This window comes from Olea europaea, chromosome 6, assembly GCF_002742605.1.
Source record: "Olea europaea var. sylvestris chromosome 6, O_europaea_v1, whole genome shotgun sequence".
NCBI classification, from domain to species: Eukaryota; Viridiplantae; Streptophyta; class Magnoliopsida; order Lamiales; family Oleaceae; genus Olea; species Olea europaea.
Genome location: NC_036242.1, coordinates 9,548,445 through 9,564,459, shown reverse-complemented (window position 1 = coordinate 9,564,459; position 16,015 = coordinate 9,548,445). Strand labels below are relative to the sequence as shown.

The 16,015-nt window shown below is 35.3% G+C and overlaps 2 protein-coding genes across 6 annotated transcripts; one reads left to right on the top strand and one right to left on the bottom strand.

Moving 5' to 3' along the window:
* The first annotated feature begins 6,646 nt into the window (after window positions 1–6,646).
* On the top strand, window positions 6,647–10,715 carry LOC111395773 (scarecrow-like protein 21). 5 transcript variants are annotated; one of them, XR_002702865.1, is made up of 4 exons: window positions 6,650–6,865; window positions 7,507–9,327; window positions 10,097–10,125; window positions 10,243–10,715. XR_002702865.1 is itself a non-coding variant. In XM_023021919.1 (3 exons), the coding sequence occupies exon 3, from the start codon at window positions 7,626–7,628 to the stop codon at window positions 9,285–9,287; it is 1,662 nt and encodes a 553-aa protein (XP_022877687.1). In that variant the 5' UTR covers window positions 6,647–6,865; window positions 7,024–7,152; window positions 7,507–7,625; the 3' UTR covers window positions 9,288–9,508. The 5 variants fall into 5 exon arrangements, 4 of the variants coding, with proteins under 4 accessions (XP_022877687.1, XP_022877686.1, XP_022877684.1 ...); XM_023021919.1 differs by lacking the exons at window positions 10,097–10,125; window positions 10,243–10,715 and adding an exon at window positions 7,024–7,152 and having other exon boundaries at window positions 6,647–6,865; window positions 7,507–9,508; XM_023021918.1 differs by lacking the exons at window positions 10,097–10,125; window positions 10,243–10,715 and adding an exon at window positions 9,532–10,090.
* A 486-nt stretch (window positions 10,716–11,201) lies between these two features.
* LOC111395772 (probable WRKY transcription factor 20) lies at window positions 11,202–16,015 on the bottom strand. Its single transcript, XM_023021914.1, has 6 exons — window positions 15,766–16,015; window positions 14,547–14,741; window positions 13,188–13,725; window positions 12,906–13,050; window positions 12,675–12,830; window positions 11,202–11,918 (listed from the first exon to the last, which is right to left on the bottom strand). Exons 1-6 carry the CDS (start codon window positions 15,985–15,987, stop codon window positions 11,438–11,440), a joined length of 1,737 nt encoding a protein of 578 aa, XP_022877682.1. The 5' UTR covers window positions 15,988–16,015; the 3' UTR covers window positions 11,202–11,437.

Sequence of the window (16,015 nt, the reverse complement as noted above, 5' to 3'; positions counted from 1 at the left end):
TTAATGGATTTGTTCTCATGATTTTTCTTCTGATGATAACCAAAAAGGGGTTCTGTGGAAATCGTAATACAGGTACAAATATCTTCATTGTGCTATGCTATCATTGACAAGTGCTAGCAAAGAATCTGAGATGAATGGATATTTTGTATACAGAGTTGGGTGAGGGAGTTGCATATTCATTAATCTTTTTAGGACTGCTACTAGTTACTCTCCTGATTTCTCTTATTGTCTCTTTGTTCATTAATCCTCAAGCATCTCATAGCAAACTGAACATAGCATTGGATTGTTCATGTAAATTTTTGGAAAGAACTGATTGAAGTATCGTATACTATTATCCTCTTTTCTTTCGTTGAACTGGTCGGTTATCATATTGTGTAACAATTCATCTGCCAACGCATTTGCTTTTACATCTCAACGAATTCTCCCTTTGATTTTAGGAACTCACTGTTAGATTTAGGGTTAGAGATTTAAGAAGTGTTTTCATTTTCGGAGAACTACTTGGACAAAGTTATGTGCTTTGAAAAGAGAGAGATGAAATAAATTGTGGCAGTTGGGCCTTTTAGTAATGGGCCCTATGTATAGTACATATCTGGGCTTGACGAATTAGGTCCATAACTTGTAGACATGAACAATTTATATGTCAAATCAAGATTTCAGAATTTAGGTTATGACACAAATCATATTGACATTTGGTGTCAGAATTTTATCACAATTAACGGTGATAATGCGGTGTAACATGCACAGGTAAATGAGTTAATTTAATATCAAAATTTTTGGATATAGTCTGCAATAGTTTGTAATAGTTGGACATGATTGGAGAAGAGTTTGGTGTATACCAAAGGTTGTGATACACATGTAGGGTGTTCATAACGTTGTTCACTTTCCTCACATGGAGAGGGATCCATTTCAGATATCCGAAGTGAATCATCCTCCATTTGAGAAGGGTGAACACTCTTATGGACATTGCATTATATATAAGTAATATATTTCGTATACAAATAAGGATCTCCAAATTAGCGTGAAACACTTTCATAAATTAGTTGACCCCTGAAAAATGGGGGGGAATGGGAAAGATGTAAAATAATTGAGATAATTTGTAGTATATTGTTAAAAAAAATGATGATTATGCAAATATAAATTAGGAATTTTGTAGACATATATTGTCATTGTCACTTTATTATAGAGTTTGAGATTATAGCTTAGTGGATAGGATTTGACATAGGGAAAAATTCATAAGTGAGAGATTAAATATAGTATATTTCAAAATTAAGAAAACAAGTTTCAAAATTCAAAAATCAGATTTTTATTAAAATTTATTTATGATTTAACTATTTTATTAATTTAATATATTTAGGTCACATATCTCTACAATTCGATGACGAATTAACAATTTAATTACTAATTTATTATTTTTTTGTCACAACTCTAAAATTTTATGTCACAAGTTATTTTACGATCACAATTCAAAAATTTTGCAGGTCACAGTTTATTCATTGACACAAATCAAAAAATTAATTAGACACGGATTCATTTCTAATCACAACTTATTTTTCTGTCACGAATAAAATTTTTTATAGGTCATATATTATTCATTTTGTCTCAAAATCAAAATTTTTATTAATCACAACTCATGTATTCATTTCAAATTATTAGTTTACTTGGTCACGATTAATTTTTTTGTCACAACTTAATCAATTGTAAGTCACAGTCGTATTATAAATTTAGTCACAGTCACATATTCGACCATATATTATTTACCGATTACAAATTAACAATTTACTAATCATAACATAATTGGTCACAAACCACTCTTTTCACCCATTGCAACATCACCAACCACTACTTCGCCAAATCCACCGTCACCACCGCCAGCTTCACCAACGTCAAAACCATCAAAATCCCCAACAATAAACGACCACCACTACTCCAACAACCAAAAAAACACCACCACCACCACTACCCACACTACTGCATCACCACCCTAACCCCATAACCGGTAACAGCACCACCTCAACCTGTCGTTGCCAAAACGACTACCACAGATTCGCCATCATCACCACAACCCATACCAAACCGCAACCTACCACAGATTCGCCATCATCACCACAACCCATACCAAACCGCAACCTACCACAGATTCGCCATAACCTATAACAGCGCCACCACAACCTACCACAGATCCACCATCATCACCACAACCCACACCATATCGCAATCGCCAACAACCATTGCACCTCGCCAAATCCACTACTCTCTATTGGGAACACCACCACCACACAGATCACCATCCAAACCCCACCTAAACCGCCACAAATCGCCACCACACAAATACCATCACCACCATCACACAAAAATTGCCACCAACCCAAACTGCCACCAACCCAAACTGCCTCTCCTTCGCGCACACTTGTGAAGAGTCGTCGATCTACCTTGCGGTATCATTTCACCATTGCTGTTCGCGGTGATTTGTGGACCACAACTCATAGTGGGTTTGTTGCAAAAATAAGAGAGGAGAGTTGGCGTCGTTGGAGTAGAGAGTGCTGACGGCGACATTGCTTCAATTGGCTTCACTTCGGCGTCGACGATCTCACTTTATTTCCCCTCTGTTGATAGTCGGCGGTTCAGAGGTGAGAGTAGAGAGAAATGTTGAGAGAGTGAGACGAGAGAGAAATGTAGAGAGAGTATTGAGAATTAATTAGATTTTATGCGTAATGGAGTATATATATTTAGTAAAAATATTTATTTTTTAAAAATTAATTAAAATTAAATTTCTGATTTTTGAAATATTAAACTACTCATCGTATTTTAGAATTGTGATTTTAAAGTATGGAATTGTGTAATTTCCACTTTGACAAAACTCTCGAATCGTACCCGACTCGAACCGAAGTAAATCGAGCATGTCTTCTTAAGTTAAATACCCGAACAGATATCTGAATCGAAAACTAACCAATTCGGTTTGGTTTCGATTCTAAATTAAGGACAAAAAAATCAAATAAGAATCGAATTTTCCTAACTTTTTAAATGTATTTATTTTAAATAAGTTAAATTATTTTATTTTTTGAAAATAAATTTGCTAACTAATTAATTTAGCTCAAACCCAAATATAATGATTATCCCTATTTCTAATTTTTAGTCCAAGGTCAATTTAGTTAAATTGATCCAAGTTTTACTCAAATTTTTTATTCTATGATGTGCCGTTTTTACTTTTTTGGAAAAATCGAATTAAAGTTCAATTGCACATTTTTTAATTATTGTGAGCTCCCTATCTTTATTTTCTTATGATTTTAACAATCGAATTTATGAAGAACTCAACAAAAATAGACGTAAAAGATACATAAAATTAGACTACGTTATTTTGTAAGAGTTAAGATTGAACATATTATTAGTTGAATTAATGTAACTTTATAAATATTAAAAAAATTAATTATAGTAAGGAACTCGTGAACCGAATCGAACTAAACAAAATTGTAGTCAAACAATTTCATTTACTAAATACCTGAAAGTCTCGAATTCGATTTGATTCTTTTTAGAATTGAATTGAACCGGTTCATATTCAGCCCTACAAATGGATAATGATTGCTAACATGGGATTCACGATGGTGCCAATTTATTTTCAAATGTCAAATTCCTTAAATTTCCAACGTTTAGTGTTCTAAAGGGTTTGTCTAGGTTCAGAGCTCGTGGAAAATGCCTTACCTTCCGTCTAGATGGAGAAATAGATAGTAATTCTATGTCGATCACTTCTGGCGCGCCTAGGTAGAAAAAGGTGCATGACCTATATATATATATTATCTGCCAAAAGCAACATGTTATTGATTTGAAGCATTTATGATTTAAAGAATTTTTTTTACCCTTTTTTGTGGTTTTGCTGGGAACTTAAAAAATATGTACGAAATTCCTATAAATTTTCAAAGTATTTATTTATCTATTAGTCTACTATGATTAAGCTAAAAGTTAAAAAATGAAAAGAAATACTTTATTATACCTAAGTTCGTAAGGCTTGAGATTTGACTTTGCCTTTTACATTTTAGTAACTTTCCAACATTACCATCATTAATTTCTTGAATGAAACCAGGGAGTCAAATAGGGGTGAGCTGACTTCAGCCTACTCATCTCACCCTCACAGATGAGATGAGTTGGCTTGATTGGTCTCAGGGGCAAGTCGTGGGGTGAGTTGAGTTGAATTTTTCTCGCACGAACCACTCTTCGTCTTGCATGGACCGAGTCGGCTTCGGCTAGTTGAGAAGTCAAAAAACAAAAAATGATAAAAAAAAATATTGATGAATTCAAGTGCTCGTGAATTGGCTTGGCTTGTTCCACCAAGATGGTGGGGGCTAGTTGAGGTTTTTTGAAGTGAATCTGCTCATGCGAGCATGAGCCGACTCGCCAAGTAGACTAAGCAGAGTTGAACCTGACAATGGGCCACTAACACTCCCTAAATGAAATTGTAGTCAGTGATGCTAACTTTTACCTGCCCTTTTAGATTAAGTTTTTAGGTGGATTTCTCAAGTTGAAGGATGACTTAATTATTAAAAAATTATCACAAGTGATGTGGACTAATTTTCACTAATATTGAATTAGTTGATAATGCATTATTGACCACCTTTCTCTAAATTATTCTAGTGGGACCATTAAAACCAATTATCTTTCTATTAGCACCCTAAAGTCTCCTCTCCTACATTATCATCTCTGGAAAAATAATAAAAATAAAAACCTGAATCATTGTGGTTGGCTCTATTTAAAATTTGACATAAGTTGTATGTGAGCTCCGGGACATAGTACGGTGATGCAAAGGATAGGAATGGAGTTATCTCACGCCTTGTTGGCAACCGCAGTGTGGGGGTTCGATTTCTGAAACATGGAATTGGATTCTTTGTAGGCGCAGTGTACAGACAGCTCTTGTTCCCTGGTCTGTTGGGGCACATCCTGCGATTTACCTCACTCACAAAACTCTAAGGACGGGACGATGAGGACCCTTAAAGTTGGGGTCCAACCTTTTTTTAAGTTGTATGTGAATTCAACCTTATAACAAAAGAAATACTGCCTCTAGTTTTCTAAGCACTCGAGATTCTCGTGGGCTAACCTGTCTTTTTCAAAAGCAAACAATATTTTGATGTTGAAAATGTTGTACCTTATGTCACTTGTACAGTTCCATGCTATTGCTAAGCATGTCATCATTCTTATGCAGTAAATATGTTATAAAATAATATAAAAATATACACATACATATACCTCGTTCATGGTAAGGTTGATATAGGTTGATATACGGATGGCAAAATTTTATTTTATTTTATTTTTATGTTATTTAATTTAAATTATATTTAAAATATGAATAATGATAAAATGAATTAATTAATTAGAAGGGTGGCAAAGTGGGATCTTTTAAGTTTCCTCATCTCACGATTTTTTTTTTATTATTATTTTTTCACCATTCCCCCCACATGAGACTCGAACTCAGGGTATTGACCTGATAACACTTCGATATTACCACATGAGCTAGCCTTTAATCTTTTTGTCTCACGCTTCTATTATTCTCAATAATAAAAATTGTTCGTAAAATCCATAACCATCAGCAATTAAAACGGAGTTTATATCCACACGTGAAAGGTTTAAACATTTTTTGTCAACAAATTTAGTGCCCAATTGAAAAGTATCAATGAGTCCTATGGAATGTGTTTAATACAATTGGGTAGCAATTATTTGTATAGTTAAGATTGATTTCAGACTTTGTATAATTGGGTAGCAATTATTTGTATAGTTAAGATTGATTTCAGACTTTGTATAATTGGGTAGCAATTATTTGTATAGTTAAGATTGATTTCAGACTTTGTATAATTGGGTAGCAATTATTTGTATAGTTAAGATTGATTTCAGACTTTGTATAATTGGGTAGCAATTATTTGTATAGTTAAGATTGATTTCAGACTTTGTATAATTGGGTAGCAATTATTTGTATAGTTAAGATTGATTTCAAATTATAAGAAGATTTCAAACAAGCACGCACTTGTCCATTTTATATCAAGCTCCTGTGTGGATCCAAATTTTTAAAATTTATTTTTTTTAAAATTCATTTTCAACTACATATTTTATGAGACATACAATGTTTATCAATTTTTTAATTATATATTTTCAACTACACACTTCAGGAATTTAAAAAGTTTAAAGATATTTATTCAATATTAACTTTTTGAAACTCTCTAAAAATATTGATATATTCATTAGAGACTTTTATAGATTTTTAAAAAGTCTCTGCATTTCTCATCCATTTTCGATGAAAAATATGTATTTGTAATTAAATTATAAAGTCTTTTCAATTCTATAGAAGTTTTAAAATCAAAGTCTATATAAGTTTTCAAAAAAATATCTATTAACTCTATACAAATCTATTAAAAAAAATCTCGAAATTTACAAAAATCATCACTTAAAAAAATTATAAAAAAATATTCAAAAATTTCAGTTGAATACAGCCCTAAAAATTCCCTAAAAATCTAATTTTTAACCCCGTCAAATAGCGGCCGAATATCATGATTTGTCCTTTTCTATTGAATATATTATTCAATTTTTTAGGAAAAAAATAAAATAAAATAAAATAAATCTAAAGTATGCACGAATGTCGAATTCATACCCAAAAGTCAAGCTGGAACAAAAACTTGGAACTCTAATGTCAGGTTGACTTTATCCCTTACATTGACCATGGAATATTGTGTCTAAGAAACCGCGTCAGAACCAAATTTGCCGTAATTAACTGCTCCCTGTTACTTTAATTTTTCTTCTTGTACCAAAGAACTAAACAGCACACACCACTCAGAATGTTTTTGGATAGGAGCAGAATCTTGAACAATAACCAAGAAACTAGCAGCGAAAGGTAAGTAAATTCTCCAAACAGAGACTATAATTTCTGCTGAATTCTTCAGATACTTTTTCTTGGTGTCAAAATCATGAGGGTTATTCAGAAAGGGATTTATGGTGATTATTATCTGTTATTTTTAACATTTTTAGCTGAACTTGAGGTCTTATATGTAGATTTTATGGCTTCTGAGAGATAGGATTGCCAAAAAAACAAGGGATCTTTTGATTCTCTCTTACGCATAAACCGGAATATTATGTCGGCGTTATGAAGATCCAACCCCTACTTTGAGCTTTTAATTGAAGGTCTAATCAATTTTTAGTACTATCTTTCTCTGTCACTGTATCATTAATGCCATTTCCTGTTCCTCAATCTTCAAATTTACTGGAGAACTTGTATGAATGTAGATCAGAATCTTTGGGGCTCTCCCAAAATTTAATCGAACAAGTACTGAAACTTGTATGCTATGCTATGTGTCTTCCCCTATGATAAAGATCATAGATTCATTTATGTTCTTAATTGTCAGTACTAATATTTTATAGTTGGATTTAAGCTCTAAAGACTTGTTTTAAGTTATGTGTTTGAAGCTTATTGTAGACATGTCCAACTTGTTCATGAGAAATCCATTTTCTACAATAATTTTACCAAGTCTTTTGCAGGATGTGTCCGTTTAAAATGATATGGACAGCCTAACATTCCTTCCAAGGTTGATTATTCGGGAGCTGGGGTCTCAGACGACTTATCTTGAACGGATGTATCCTTGAAATTTTGTACCGTAATGCTAAATCACAAAGTTGGTTACTGCAGAATGCAGACATCTCAGAATCATGGGAGTTTAGATGGGGCCGCCAGATTCTACCATCAACCTCCTGATGAGCTCGAGTCATATTTGTTAGCTCCATCAGATAATCTAGATCACTGCACAAGCTATGAAGGTGGTAGCCACAGTACACAGTTCTCTGTTCTAACACCTGAACAGCACAGCACCATTGAATCATCCACAGGAAGTGGCTGTTGCCCCTCTTATAATTCTCCTTCTACTGTCAGTTTTTCATCTAATGGCAGTCCCATTTGTCAGCGGGATCATTTATCAGATATGAATCATTCTGGTTACGTTCACTGCTATTCGGATTCAAGCAGGTCTCGATCAGTTGATAATGATAATGAATTGGAGCACAAATTAAGAGAGCTAGAGAATGTTATGCTGGGACCTGAATCTCAAATTTTTAATGCCCAAAATATTACTATTTCAGGTGCACTTAATCAAAATTCATTGAAGGCACAGTCGTCCAAGCAAGCAGTAGAGATGATCCAGACAAGAAACTTAAAAGAGATTATGGTTGCCTGTGCAAAAGCTGTCTCGGATAATGATTTATTGACTTATGAGTGGTTGATGTCAGAATTACGCTTAATGGTTTCAGTTTGTGGAGAACCACTGCAGCGGTTAGCAGCCTACATGTTGGAGGGGTTGGTTGCTAGATTATCCTCCTCGGGAAGCTCCATATACAAATCGCTAAGGTGCAAAGAGCCCACCAGTGATGAGCTCCTGTCACACATGCACTTTCTCTATGAAATCTGTCCTTATTTCAAATTTGGATATTTGTCGGCAAACGGAGCCATTGCTGATGCAATGAAAGATGAAAATAGGATACATATAATTGATTTTCAAATTGCTCAGGGCATCCAGTGGATCACTCTGATCCATGCTCTTGCTTCTCAGCCTGGTGGACCCCCACACATCCGCATTACAGGGATAGACGATTCCACATCAGCTTATGCCCGAGGAGGTGGGCTTGAAATTGTGGGTCAGAGGCTATCAATTATAGCAAAATCATGTAAAGTACCATTTGAGTTCCATGCCGTGCCAGTTTCCGCTTGTATTGTTCAGAGTGAACATCTAAAGGTTCAGCCAGGGGAAGCACTTGCTGTAAATTTCGCACTAATGCTACACCACATGCCAGATGAGAGTGTCACCACTGAAAATCATCGTGACAGATTACTGAGGATGGTTAAGAGCTTGTCTCCAAAGGTTGTTACTCTAATAGAGCAAGAATCAAACACTAATACTGCCCCATTCTTTCTCCGATTTAGGGAGACACTGGACTATTACCTGGCTATATTTGAATCACTCGACGTAGCTTTGCCTAGGGATCAGAAGGAACGCATCAACGTCGAGCAGTTTTGTCTGGCTCGTGATATTGTCAACATAATAGCATGTGAAGGGCCAGATAGAGTGGAACGTCATGAGCTTCTTGGAAAGTGGAGGTCCCGCTTTTCTATGGCTGGGTTTACTCCTTACCCATTGAGCTCCTTTATAAATGCTACTATTAAGACTCTGTTGGAGAACTACTGTGAGAACTACAGACTTGAAGAGAGAGACGGAGCTCTATATCTTGGCTGGAAGAATAAGGATATAGTTGCATCCTGCGCCTGGCAATAAAATCCTCATATATGCTAAAGATTTGTATTCTAAACGTCAGGTAAATCCCTTTCTTTTATCGATGAATCGGGCAGTTATTTGCAGATACTGACTAGTATTTTTAAGGATATGTATATGAACTTTTTTCTATTTAATAATAATGCCCAATTAGTCATTTCAAATATTTAGTAGCATCTTGTAAAACGTTTCATTTTGAAGAGGATAACAACGAAATCTCTATACATTAGATTTATAATGGATGCAGATCTTGAAGAGCCACAAAATTAGACTACTATAAAGAAGGGAGGTTCAGCACTTGGATTTCATAAAATTAGGTATTCTAACTTGGAATACGGCCCGTTCCTACTGAATCATACACTTAATTTTCAACATCATCCATCTTTACAACTCCACCATCTATTGTTCGACAAACTATTATGGCTCTCCTGACATTCTCCCCCTTTGTAATCACTGTTATATACTCACTTAGTATCCCATTATCTGCGTTCTGTTGAATCCCCTTTCTTGTTATATTATGAAGTGTTGAAACCGGATTGAATTAATATGTAAACAGGGCAAGTGGGATCTTTGCAAAGATAAGATACTGGTTTTATTTTCAAACCTCTTATACTGCTCATAGAATTTTTTTTTTTTTCACTGTCTATCCGAACTTTTTCATACTTCTCATAATTGTCCAATGCATCAATCACCTTTAGGACTCTCTTTATCTTCCTGGAACACTTTGTCGGGTTAGTTTCACTTGTTTGAAAGATTGTCTCGATTATATTCCTCGAGGGATCCCCTATATCCAGCTCTGTTGTCATGAGCAGATTATTTACATTAGTACTGCCAAAAAAGGGTAAATCCAAGATCTTTTCGTTAAACTTCTTTCTTAAGTGGTTCTGCCTGAATCTGGGTTGAATCACTAAATTTTCTGAGCCATCAATGAGTTTACCTTCTGGCTTTCTTCTTCCAGATCTGCTGCTTTTGCTCTATGCAGGAAGACGAGCTGCATCTGTCACTTTATTACCACAGTTCACGTTCTGCGTCAAAGCTATCCACATCCCATGCATTTTCGTTTCTGAAATTTTTCTTTGACGGGTAAGTTGGAGACACCGCCTTTTCGTCTGGAACTGGAAGCTAGAAAAAAATTAAACTCTGTGCATTTTCAACACTCTCTTCGCCTGCAGATCGAATTTCATTTTTCTTTCATTAGATATTTCAGGTTATAACTGAGTCAGTATTGCAGCAAATGTAGTCTCTGTCCCTGTGGGCTGCAAATTCGCCTCTAGATTCTTGAACAAGTGAATGATTTAGCAATTTGAAAATTGAAAGGATTCAATATAGTACATGAAAAAGCTCTGTTAGGCACAAACAGGGACAGAATTTATATCATTTTGTGTTTATTTCATGAAATTCCCACTAGCAGATTTCAGACCTTCCATAAAAGGATGCCAGAAAGTACTTGAATATTTCTTAATCTGCATAAAAAGTAGACTGGGAATGGATTAAGTGCTGTGTGCATTTCTCACCCTGTTCGTACTCTTCTTCGTGTGCTTTTCTTGAAGCTCACTACTTCCATTGGCGATGATATAAACTTATTTTCAATATCGAGGTGAAAAAAATCGTTCCTACAGCATACAATCGTACAAGAAGCTTGCTCGATTTAATATGAGATTCATAATGTTTCTTATAACAATTTTAGGAGTCAGTATTTCCTCCAAAACTCATCCTGCTCAACCGGCTTGTATTTGTAGTCACAAGTACAGCTGCAACTCTCTAATTGGTGCTGCTTTCTATTTGCCAAACATATAATAAATTTGTCAACAGAAAAATGCCCAACCCTTCTTCCAATCAACTGTCACTCTCAAACCCTATAAGATCTTTGCGGCTGTGCGGTTAAAAATGGGAAGACGACGAAGATGAAGGGAAGAATGATAAAAAGATGTCGACAAAGGTGCATCAAATACTTAACATAGAGAAACACTTAACTATGGAACATATACATGAAGCAGAAAATGAAAGAATTGAAATGTGCGCGTATCATGCGTAAACATTCGAAACTACTTCACCCTTAAATACAGCCATTCACCTTTCATTAAGAAAAGAACGGGAAAATAAAATTGGTAATTTTGTTATTTCTATATTTTTATCAATATTCAGGTATAATTTTATGGACCCATAAGAATTCTTCCAATATTTTGTGGACATTGGCTAGAAGCGTGTACAGGCTGACTCTGAAAGTTATGCCCTTCAACGTGATTTTCTCTATTTCCATTCAGATTCAACCCACCATTTACAAAACCATATCGAGAGAGTTGTGATGGTTGAATTATCATCATACTGGAATCACTAGGTGGAATTTGGCTTTGTGCAGTTTGACCATTCAAGTTGTGCAGCTGCTGATTAGCTTGATTCTGGCTAATTCCGACCCCAAGATCAAGGCTAACTGAGCCTTTATCTTCTGGTTTCATTATCAAAGTCCCACTAAATGGCGTGGTTCCTGCAAATTCATGGCTACTATTCTTGGCAGTCGGGACGTCATGGTTGTGTTTGCCCTCGTATGTAGTTATAACTGCTTTGAGATCATGGGATGCCCTTTCGACATGCTTCCTCACTGGGCATCCGGCATTTGTGCACTTGTAATAACTCCTACATTGCAGATGAAAATAATATAAGAAACGCTACATTTTTGTAGCAGAAAAATGTAGTAGGTTTGATAAGAGGTTGCATGCAAAGGATAGTTTTAAGCAAAGCCCTAATCAGACTTTCAAGTCCATATTGATTCAACTAGTATGCAAACATGGGATAAGATTTCTTCTAGATCCAAATAAATACAAACCCAAGTTTTCACTGCTAAAGTAGTAAGATTCCATATGATGTATTCTTAAAAGTTAAGAAAAACATGCATCTAGCTTCTGGAGGAAACACTACGAGTTTGCATAATTAGCTTGCAATGTTGCAAGCAGACTTTGATAGTAGAGGCCAAAAAGTGTGCTGCTCATTACGTCTTGATGAAAACTTCATTTTCAGCATTAATCTTTTGATTAATCGCAACAAATTTGACCTTTTTTACCATTTCAACTTCTCCTGTTTCCAAGGATTAATATGTTATCATGGATATCACATAGTAATATATGGGGCACAATTACTATGATGGTTGAATAAGAACAAACGCCTCATAAAATTTAAGCAAGTCATACCGGTCAAGGTTAAAACTGTTAAAAACCAATAAAACAGAAGTTTATATCTACTTAATTCCCAGATCATGCAGGTATAAGCATTTTATCTCAGGATTAGAGAGGGCAAACGTTAATTTTACATCAGATCTAATGCAGTGTGTCCAAAATGAGAATACCATTCAATTCAAGTTCAACCTTTTAAATGTATTTGAACATAACCACATACCTGGGATTCGGATTTCCTCGGACCACTTTCTGCCCATACTTACGCCAACGATATCCATCATCTAGTACATCAACTTCACTCACAGTTTGAACAACAACACGTGCATCACGAATGGGTTTAACCACTGGTGTAACATCAAGATCCTCCTCTATCTTCCTGCTTAGATTTCCAAACAATAAGCTATAATGGAAAAACAGTTACAAATCCAACGCATTTGTTTAACAGCATTACCTCCGCTTAATAAATGGATCATCTTCATCAATGGCCTGAAATTCTCCTGTCCCATATGGACCATCCTCATTTGCTTGCTGAAGAGACAGCACTGGAGATATATTTGGCTCCACGCTACTGCTCAGAGTATTGGGGTTCAACTTGTCTTCAACAAAATGATAAAATAAAAACAAGAACACATTTTAGTGTGCAACATAAAAAAGCACAATGGGATTGCTAAAGTTTTGCACTATTACATTTTAGATGCTAAAGGAGGAATTATCAAAATGTTAGTCCAATTACCCTGTTGACTAGTGAATGATAAATCCTTGTCCAATTTCTCCTCTTGAATGGACATAAGAGCACCAGAATTATATCGACGGGCAGGTTGAGGTTTTGGATGATCATGTGAGCCCTTGTATACGATTTCTGTTATATGCCCACTTGGAGAACGTTCGAAAAACTTTCTAACCTCACACTTGGGATATGTACACTTGTAATAGCTTCGAGGAAATTCACATCCTTTAACAAGTTTCTGCCCATATTTTCTCCAGTTATACCCATCATCAGATGTTCTCTCACCTGTTACTAAGGAAACACTATCTTTATTATCAGAAGTCAACACTTGAATGCGGGTATTGGACTGATCTCCATAACTGAACTCGTCAACAGCATCAGAAACTGATGAAGTATGCACAGTTGTGGGTGCAGACACTCTCAAATCTTTCGAGCTTGGAAGCTGACACGTAACAAAAGATGAAATTGACGAAGACTGTGAAAACAGCTGGTCTTGAAGTTGACTGCGGGGTCCAATCTGCTGCCTGTTCAGACCTGCAGGAATCTTTGACAAAATCAAATGATTCGGGGTACCAGAGCAAAAATCAGCTAAATATACATAAATCATAGGTTCAAATTTAGTGAGTATTTTGACTACCATAGGGGAGTTAGAATTCAGACACAATGGACAGAGAGCATAAAGAACTTTGAGTTGAATTTCCTGAATTTTGTCAAAAAGCTAAATCGAACAGTTACTTGATTTCAAATTTACAGGCTTAAGTCTCAGTTCCAACAATATAATTACAATAATCCTTATATGGTAGCGTGCAAGAGAATAACAAAGTGTACTGAATTTAATATCCATTGTTTCACAAGTTATTAACATTGTTTTGACAAACTCTGGGAATGCAAATCAGATGGAAGCTCTAAGTTAAATATATGTAACATCAAGCATCTTGTTCAAAGACATATCCAGAACTAATAAATGGATATACATGAAAAATCTTTGATCGCCATGACCGATACTGATCATATAATATTAAGGAAACAAAATTCTGTACATTGTTTGGCCAAACAGATTTTATTTTATTTTTATTTTTTTAAATATATATATAACTTTCATTATGTTCATAAAACTTGAAAATATTTTTCAAATCTTTCCAGGAAGAAACATGATAAGAGAATTATTTTGATTCTCCTTTTGCAGAATATTCCATATGTCCAATGGAAAAAGAAATGATCATTAGGTGTCAATCATTCATTCATTCCTTCACCCACGCCCACACATGGAGATGTATATGTTGGGTATACGCGTGCATATATTAACATATGTTTCTATAGAGAGAAAGACATTCCATCAAGACATAATGAGTCTAAGAGCATTACCGTCACTCCCATGTACGATGATCCCGGTGCGGAACTAGATCCAGAGTGAAAATTAAACTCGAAGCTGCTGGTTGTTCCTTGGTCAATATCATTGCCTCTGGAACAATGTTTGTCCAATGACAATGCTGCTCCTTCACCAGGGCCTTGCATCAATTGAGACTTGAAAAAGGAACCTGTGGTTGGAGAAGGCTCTGCCTGTGAAAATCAACAAGTCCAGAAAACTCAGTGATTTGGGAATTTTTCTTTTTCTTTTTTTTTTCATTCAACAACCACTAACTAGCATATAAACATTCAAAACTCTCCACTCCAAAAGGGGTTCCTATTTCTTCTGTCATTTTTCGTAACAGAAACAAATACTTCCCCTTTTCATTTACAGAGGTAGGGTTATACAGAGATGATACAATCAAATTTATACCGTTAAACCTTGTATAACATAATCAATTGTGACAAATGTCAGATAATCACAGCGGCATAAATAGCATTGATTCTGCTCATTATCATAGTGCAACTTTTTCTTTTTCTCCAGAGAACCACAAAAAGGAAAATGCCAAACACCAACATTAAAAGGAATATTCATTATGTGCAGAAACAACGGTGAAACTTAATACTCTTTAAAGGTATAAAATAAAAAAGGTAAAGAGGTGCTCAAGATGATTCCATGATGAAAACAATATAAATATAATACATCCTCATGTCACTAGAGCATCAGAATTTAACAGTTCCAAGCCCACCCACAGACACCATATATTATTGACATAACATTTAAATATTCTCCAAATGAGCACTCAGAAGAAAAAATAATGCACTAAACTGCAATATGCCGAAAAAGAACCGAACATCAAATCGATAATGGAGGTCGCCCACGCAACAATAAATTCCCCACTACAGACACTCTGACCTCAAAAACACACAAAATCATATTTGGTTATTCAATACCATAAAAATTGAACATCTGCAATTTTCACAAAATTGAGATTCGCACAACGAGACGAGTTAAAACTATTAGCTGTGATTACTTAATTAACCTAGTGTTGGCATATTACTTCCCCAACTCTTTTAGCTTTATTCAGCAACGAAACACTGCATTTCCACATAAATTAGGTACGAGATCCGATTCTGAATCATTTAAGCCACTAAATTATTACCATTAGTGTAAATTTTCCATAAAGCACAGAATAAGTAAAACAAATAAAGCAATTTCTTGCGTGAAAAAAGTCACCTTAATGTTGGAAAGAAGGACAGGGGATTCAAGGAAAGACGTCGGACTGAGGCCTGGAGGAATAGTAATACTAGTGGACCTGGAGATCGGGAGCTTCGCCGGAGACATAAGCCTGTACTTCGCTCCGTTACTCGATCCGCCGGTGGCGGAGCTTCCTCCATCTTTCACGTGATAGCTGAAATTATCGGAAGGAGAGTGAGGGAATGACTGAGCATCTTCCATTGACGAGAAATTAAGAAAAAGAGAGTCA

Bases quoted from the DNA above. Each gene is read 5' to 3' on its own strand.
- LOC111395773 (XM_023021917.1), top strand. From the start codon at position 7,626: ATGCTAAATCACAAAGTTGGTTACTGCAGAATGCAGACATCTCAGAAT.
- LOC111395772 (XM_023021914.1), bottom strand. From the start codon at position 15,987: ATGGAAGATGCTCAGTCATTCCCTCACTCTCCTTCCGATAATTTCAGC. The intron at 14,742-15,765 runs GTGACTTTTTTC...TGATTTTCACAG, and splicing joins TCCTTCTTTCCAACATTAAG to GCAGAGCCTTCTCCAACCAC. The intron at 13,051-13,187 runs GTAATTGGACTA...ATTTTGTTGAAG, and splicing joins ATCATTCACTAGTCAACAGG to ACAAGTTGAACCCCAATACT.